This window comes from Sinocyclocheilus anshuiensis, unplaced genomic scaffold (genome assembly GCF_001515605.1).
Source record: "Sinocyclocheilus anshuiensis isolate Anshui unplaced genomic scaffold, SAMN03320099.WGS_v1.1 scaffold985, whole genome shotgun sequence".
Classification (NCBI taxonomy): Eukaryota; Metazoa; Chordata; class Actinopteri; order Cypriniformes; family Cyprinidae; genus Sinocyclocheilus; species Sinocyclocheilus anshuiensis.
In genome coordinates this window covers 521061-529452 of record NW_015557117.1, presented here as the reverse complement: position 1 = coordinate 529452, position 8392 = coordinate 521061, and the positions used below count along the sequence as shown (strand labels likewise).

The following is an 8392-nucleotide window of genomic DNA, read 5'->3' as shown; positions in this document are numbered from 1 at the left end:
GGAAGTGCTTCAGCAATGTTTACACTCTTGTTTTCGGAAGTCAGTCGCTAGTTCTGCCTTCTCGATGACATGACGCGCATTGTTAAAGACGGCACGCGATGAATGGTCGGGAAGCAACGTGTAGTCTGACATGTTCGACACAACAGACACAACAAGATTTTAGGAGTCAAAATCGTGTAATCTGACACAGTGACTATCGTGACCGTCGTGTAGTCATGACATTAACGTTAAATTATTTGACTGATTTTTACGTAAAAAGGGCGACAGCGCACCGCATTAAAAGAAATGACATAAGCGGCTTTCATAACCGCTGGCCAAATTCAAAAACGAAACTAAAATTAAATCATCTTTGAGAGCAAGGGGGCCCCCTGGTGTTTCGGGGGCCTACGCAGCGTGCGTACTTTGCGTATAGGGAGGATCAGCTCTGTCTATGAGCACTCCTAGTTTCTGTAAATTAAAAAAAAAAGTAACTACAATAAATGAAAGTATACAAAAATTTAATTTCAGGATTGTTCTTCAGTGTTCCCAGTGTTTTTAACCAATGAATTGAAATGACTTCGCCACCAAAAATAAATGACCAAATCAGCATATTAGAATGATTTCTGAAGGATCATGTGACACTGAAGACTGGAGTAATCGCTGCTGAAAATTCAGCTTTGCATCACAGGAATAAATTACATTTTAAAATATACATAAAAAGAAAACAGTTTGTCTAAATTGTAATAACTTTTCATAATATTAGTATTTTTTACTGTATTTTTATCAAATAAATGCAGCCTTGGTGAGCATAAAAGACATCTTTCAAAAACATTTAAAAATCGTAATTATTCCAAATGTTTGCCCCTAGTTGAACCACTTTCATAGACACTCTTTCTCTGTCTTTCTTAGTGCTGTACCTGTGGACTGTTGAGCGCTCCATAGCCCATGTTGGAGGTAGTGGGCATGGAGGCTGAAGGTGAGCCCAGGGAGGAAGAAGTGATGACTGAGTATGGCGACCCTAGACCGTTGATGATGGAGGGGTGATGGTGGGACACCATGGAGCCGAGAGGAGGCTGGGATGGAGGAGAGCTCAGGTGACCATGTGTTACCTGCAAAGAAGAACCTGAGAACAGAAGGAGGTATTAGTCTGTATCCACCATCAACAGTAAATGCAACTGGAAATTAATATGAACAATTTATACATCTAAATATTTAATTTAAATTATTTTTTAAAATATTAATATTAAAATATATATTAAAATACATTTATTAATAATCATTCAAATTTGAAATATATGAATACATGGTTGATTCCTTAATGTTTTACAAATATCTTCTCTCTACTCATCTACTATATAAATACAGAAAATGTACTGTGACAGTTTGACATTTTCATGCTAGAAATGCCAATGATGGGAGTAATGGTTGGTGACATTTGCACAGAAGTAGGGGTTAAAAAAGTGACTAGCAGTGACTGCGAGGACTCATGGATCATCACGCATCAAATTTCAGACCCACATCAAATTTCGGGTCTCTCACTCATTGGTCTAAAATGTACACATGCTCATTATTTATACATTATATAAATGGATATGCATGAATTGTCTGTAAATTAGCTAATGATAGGCCACTATACACCAGGCGAATAATCGGCCAAAATTTGGCCATTTTGAGATTAAAGCAGCACTATGTAACTTTTTCTGTTAAAAATTTGCTAAATGTATATAATGAGCGAGTACATCATGAATTCATCTTCCAAACCACGTTTTTTGTCTTATTCCGAATCACAACGGTACACTTATAATAAGTACTTATATTTGGACTATTGTAGGCTGGTCGTGTCATCGCCGCCGCGGAGTAACACATACCTGCGTGAATCGCCATAGACATAAACTTAGAGAAGTAGCTCCGGTTGGAATGTTCCTCCGCGGGATGTGTGCAGTTGTTTATTAACCGGTAGAGCGCCAAAAGTTACATAGTGCTGCTTTAACATAACAGTATGTCTGTTTCAATACCGACAGCGCTGTCAATGGATATTTAACTAACATTTTTGTGAATTTTGAGTAAATATTAAGTAAAGCGTACATGTAATTTGTCATACATATATAAATGATTCTGATATATATAATATCAGCATTGGTCATTGAAAAACCTGATTGGCCAATAGACCTAACACCATAGGCGTAGCTTGACGTTTTTACGTTAAGTCTATTATCCACCAAAATGCAGATTCGTCACGTGACAATTCTTACACAAATGAGATTGAGGGAGACGTTAAGTTTGTTTTGATTTATTAATTTACTTACAATAACAATTTAAAATGTATTCACTTTTACGTATTCACTTTAACATGTATTATTAACTGCATTATATGCATTTTTACTTCATAGAAAAAACTTTATAAATAAATATTTAGTAAAATTCTTAAATCACTATGGGGGGGCCAGCCCCCCTGGCCCCCCCACAAGCTACGCCCATGCCTAACACCCTTTCTTTTTGAAAGTGGTTAAAATGGTAGAATGAACAACAATCAGATCTCTTAAAATAGCAATTGCACTTTAAATACTAACACCAAAACATTGCATTCACCAAAAAATCAAGAAGCCTATCATGCAGAGGAGATGCCGTTTTAGACCTTCGCACTTTCCACATCTTCACAACACATACATTTTAGTTTTAACATTCATGTTACAATCAGCCACATGCACAAACTCAGTCCAAAGTCACCCAAACATCCCAATAAACCATTTTCACTCACTCTCACTGTATTTTAAAGGCATGATAGAGTGGTAGTTTTCCAAATGTCTTTTTGTTGTGATGCCACCTGTTCCTCACACTGAAATGGCTCTGGGACTGTGACATGCCCTGGATGACCAGTGGGAACATTGTAAAAGCAATCCTCAGCACCCACACTTACTCAAGTGTGTTGGGGGAGAGTGGTCTCTGTGCCCTGGCTAGATTCCTGTGCTATTAATGACCTCCAAATGTCACATTCTGACCAGAAGGAACATCTATCCTTGGAAAGCCTGGGTGTGCAAGTTCAAAGCCACAGTACTTTCTTTAACTCGAATCCTCAAAACACAACTTTAAGTTTGTGCCAGTGTTTTTCTGAATTTTCTTTGATTTTGTGATTAGCCATTTCTGTTTTTAGCCTCAGAAAATTGCTATAAAGCAGATTTTTTTTTAACATTATTACTTTTATAAAGCTTAACAGATCATTAATGTACATTTAGAAATAAATGTTGACAATATGATAGATGCAGTTCAAATGTTTAGTAAAGACTTTCACATTGTTACAGAAGATTTCTATTTCAAATAAATGCTGTTCTTTTGAACTTTGTTCATCAAAGATTCCTGAATAAATTTATCATGATTTCCACAAAAATATTAATCAGCACAACTGTTTTCACCAATGTTAATTAGAAATGTTTCTTCAGTAGCATATTAGCATGATTACAGAAGTGTCATGTGACACTGAAGACTGGAGAAATGGCTGCTTTAAATATTATTTCATAATATTGCATTTTTTTTTACTGTATATTTGATCAAATAAATGCAGCCTTGGTTTCTTAAAAAAAGGCAGCTTAAGTGGGATGTGGTACTTCTGAATAGAAGTAATAATTTTGTTGATTATTCATCAAATCTCTATGACAGAATGATAAGCAATAATTTGTTTTCTAGTGGAGATTATGGAAGATCAATAGTCACTCAATCATCCAAATATTCAATAAGCTTGTGTAGCACAGAACACCATATGGCTGCATGTAAAGGCACATGTGACTGCCATTGCTTTTCTGAATGCTTCAATAGGATTGTGGAGTGTACATTTGTCTAAGAAGTGTATTGTTAGTACAATTAAACTTAGTGTGGCTTTATAATATAGTACATATAGTAGCCCTGTAGGTCACGATAATTTTAAGGAGCCATAAGAAACTGAATTATTCTCAAAGAAGACTCTTTGGGAGTGCTTATCATGAAAATGTAAAATATAACTGAAATCAGGCTAGTGAGAATTAGGCTGAAAACTAGTCTTGAAATTCAGGTTAGTTTCCCAAACTCATTTGAAATTGCATGGAAACAAACCCTGAGATGATTGTATAGTGTTTAAACCCAAACACCCAGACTTCTAGCTCGAAAAAAAGGAAACCTTGACTTTAGGACAGAGAACATTGTGTCTTATTAGCATTTAGTAGGACCTTGTATAAGAACATGAAGAAAATAGTGGTTATTTGATTGTACTCCCTGCCTTGGACATACAGCATTTCAGGACTGCCACTTCACAAAGAGAGAAGAATTCCATCAAGCAAATTTGGACTACTTTTTACAACCCGATATCAGAAAACGTAAATATTTTATAAGGTGGCGATTTTGTAGATATAAACAGATCATATAAAAATCTACCAATTAGATCGCAAATCGAGTTACAAATTGCCATCATTGTTCTGTTTCGGCACCACCATGACCTGCTATGCAATTTTGACAAACTGCAGTCAGTTAATTTGTCTGTTTATCTTTTCAGGAAGATAGATATACTATGCTGGATCCTAAAGTATCTGTTCTCCTGCTAAATAAGGGGGTGAGGCTGGATTGAACAATCCGCCCCGGGGATGTGTGGCGGATTGATGCTGGATTACCTACTCAGATTAAAGAGATTATCATCCCGTGGCTCACAGGGGAACTGCTTTATTGATACAAGCCCAAAATCTGATAATAAGGTTTAGTTCTAAATGTCAGAGAAGGAATGTGTGCTGATTTGGCTTTGTGGTTTAAAAAATCATCTTGAACGACAAGATCTTTATTCATCAGATTTTTCAGTGTAAAATAATAATAGATAATACAGAGAGCAATATAAATGAGTAAGTAAAGAAGCTGAATACATTCTATCTAGGAATAACCTTGGACCAGAAGTGACACAACCAAGAGCATGGGGTGGGTGAGCGATCTGGAACATGGTTTGTCTCGGAGACTGTCCTTGGGAGAAACTCATAACTGGGGCAGAAAAATTGTCAATTAGATTAGCAAGCTGAATAACAACCAGGCCTGTGATGAAGGTGTTCACCATTGCTATTTCGGACTGAATGTTATCTAATGCATCAGGCATTCTGTGCTCTAGTGTTTTTGTGTAGGTCTAGAATAGCTACAGACTACGTTTAATGCAAACTAATGTATGCTGATCCCGATCCCAATAGATTTTATCAATGGTGAAATGATGCTGAGAGAACAATGCTCGCCCTATGCTATGTTAGGTAAAATTCAATAAACTGTTGAATCATCCCATACTTTTTCAACATCAAACACACACAGATGAAAGGTCAGTCTAAGCAATGGTTGTTAGGTTTCTTCTCGGGACATGAGAAGGGCAACACTTGCATTCAGCTGCAACAGTGAAGATGGAATAGGATACGGCAGCTTTATCTAATGAGACCACCTCAAACACAAGGAAGAAAAAAAGTCTTTAAACACCCAAGACGCAACACTGGCCTTGTACATGTCCATCATGCACTCTATTCACTGACTACTGTAACATGAGCTGAACACATGGCTACAACAATGCTGAAGGGCCTGCCAAGGCCTCTCTCTTTCAGGATACACAAAATCAGGGATCATCAGATGTAGTATGCTTTGTCCATTCCAAATTTTGGAGACAATTAATAGAAATTCTTTGCAGCTGTATCCCTCTTGGCTTGCACACACTTCATTAATGATGGTCTTTTGTGTCCTTTATATAGCCTATATGTGTACAACAATGAATAGCTATTGCCAATTTTTACCGTTTTAATATATTTTTTTTGGCAAAAACAGTATTTTTAAATTTTAGTTTTCTCTGTATTTCTTTCAACAGCATTTTTTGGTCTGCTCCCACTGTTTCTACATTCTTGATACAATTTACAAATTGTACAAAAATTACTTTAAAACCATGTATAACCCTCAAGCATGCTTAGGGACAAATGTGGGCAAAATCATTTTTTTTTTTTTTATAGTTTTCCTTAATCTCAGCGTTACAAGACTTGGCTACTTTTCCTAAATTTGCCACCTGAACACACACACAAAAAATGGACTCGATTCAACAAAGACAATGCAGATCATACATACACATAAATGAAGGGCCTATACAACATTCTCAATGTGGCAAACATTCACACTCACGTGCGCACACACACACACACACACAGACACACACACACACACACACCCACACACACACATAAACAAAGCATTAGCATTTTTTTTATTTTGTCGAATAAAAACAGTCACTCACACATACAAAAACAAAGAATTGAATGAGCCAATGACTGAGCATTTTTTTTTAAATGTGCCAATCAGCCACTATGCACACACATACACACTTCAAAGTCAGATCAAAGTCCTACTGCAATATTTGTTGATGATTCCAAACAAAACATGTCTGAAACATGCTACTTGCTAGGTTTATTGTTTATTCTTACCTGTTTGGTACCATTTTACTTTTTTGAGTTATTGAAATGTGATGTTTTGTTAGAAAGAAATGATAAGTCTCCTACTTTGTCTTTTTCTTATAGCATAGTCAGATTTGTCTGTAAGCATATTTTGGCATCTTTGTATAGTCTCACCCAACACAAACGTTTTTTTTTTTTTCCTACAATTTTAACTTGTGATAAAATCTAAAACTTAAGAGGTTAAGTTCGTTACAACAGTGGTTTATAGATTTCAGTCTATTTGCAGCCATTGAGTACCACAACCAAATAGTGGCTATTGATATTTATATTTTGAAATTTTTATACCATCATATGTCACCAGATGTCACCAAAGTCACCAATTTTTTAGGTTTTGGCTGTCTGAACTTATGATTGATTTTGAATTAAGCCTATTTTTATTTTTTATTTTTTTTTACTGAAGTAAAAGAAATATTAAACATAAAAATAAGCATATTTTACATAAAAATATGGTACTTTTTTAGAGGTAAATAAAACCACAAAAATATTATATATATATATATATATATATTTGATCGAAGATAGTGATATGATATTTATTTTAAATAAATAAATAAATAAATAAAAATTGGGATCATACCTGAGACCTTCGTGCCCAAATTTTTCCACGAAGGACCAATTAAGGGCTGCTATACGCAGGATGCTTGAGGGTTAAGCTGAAAAATGTGCTCGTTTTTTTTTTAGCATGACCCCGCTGAGGCCGTGGGTGCGAAAATGCTCTGTGCGTAAAACGCGCGTAACACAAATTACGCAGCTCGAAGCAGCGACTGACATTAGAGAGCGCGCCTGATCAAATTTTAAAATAGACTTTATATTCCTCAATTTGTCTCTGAATAACAACAGCATCTGGGGTGAGATTAATAAACACAACAAGGAGGGTGTTAATGAAGGCAACAAAATGACTCCAGGCTAGATGTTATATGCTGTGACAAGTATAGCTCGGGCCCTTAGTTTTGTGGTAAATGTCCACACACTTTCACCCCAGAGACCGGAATTAAAGGCTGTACCGGTGATAGTTAATATTCCAGTTCAATACACACTAAAGAAGGCTTTCTAACCAAAGCTGGACGACAGTGTAAACCATTCTCAGGATGATAATTCATACCAGTGATATTAAAACATACCAATTTTTGGACTTTTCGAGGTAAATTAAACATACGTTAAAATAACGTCTTCTTTTTAGTTGTTAAACTATGACAATTACTTGACATGGTATCTGCAAAATATTCAATTTCACAACCTCTACCTGAGTTTGTGAAATCTTCATAATGGGAAACCACGAAGTGATGAAGAATTCCATCACATCATGACACAAACACAGTGTGTGCATACATTTCAACACCAAAAGAAAGAAATTAAACACACGATAAAACTGGATGCTGGATTAAGTTACAGAAGAAAACGGCGCATGATCTGTCAGACCCATCCAGCAGCATTTCCTCTCATATGTACTCGTAGTTTGATGACTAAGCCAAATGTAGATGTTCGTAAGTCTAACTGCATGACAAGAAAATAAATAAACATTTTCCACATGTAGTTCAAATATTTTCGGATCTTCTATAGGCTCGTAAATGATTGATACTGTTTGCGGCAGCTCTGGGTGATTTTAAACGCCTTCTAAGAGTCTAAACTGTTGCTAAATAAATAAATAAACAAATAAATAACCCACAACACACTGCTGTCCAGATACCAACTGAGAGCCATTAATAACTACTCGACAGCAAACAGTTTAACAAGAGGCGCTCGATCAGCTATAAATTACATAACCGCAATTAAAGTGCCAACCCTTGACCCTGACTGAGAGGCACAATCTTGATCACCTGATTTTAACATTGGCTCTGGTTCCAAGTCAATACACATGACACGACTGCGCCGATAACTAATGCACGTACAATTTATGAGCATTTCGTCCAAAGTCCGTCTGAACAATCCGTACTTCA

At 36.1% G+C, this 8392-nt stretch overlaps 1 protein-coding gene across 2 annotated transcripts in view; it reads right to left on the bottom strand.

Moving 5' to 3' along the window:
* The window catches only part of LOC107677771 (retinoic acid receptor RXR-gamma-A), a 21704-nt gene that overhangs the window by 12868 nt on the left and 444 nt on the right, over positions 1 to 8392 (bottom strand). The window contains exons 1-2 of one of the 2 annotated variants that reach the window (XM_016472792.1): positions 2738 to 2892; positions 897 to 1102 (exon numbers count right to left, since the gene is read on the bottom strand). In XM_016472792.1, coding sequence (XP_016328278.1) covers positions 897 to 1102; positions 2738 to 2759 — 228 coding nt within the window. In that variant the 5' untranslated portion in view covers positions 2760 to 2892. Of the gene's footprint in view, positions 1 to 896; positions 1103 to 2737; positions 2893 to 8392 lie in introns of those variants that run through there. The other variant, XM_016472791.1, reaches the window with a different exon arrangement.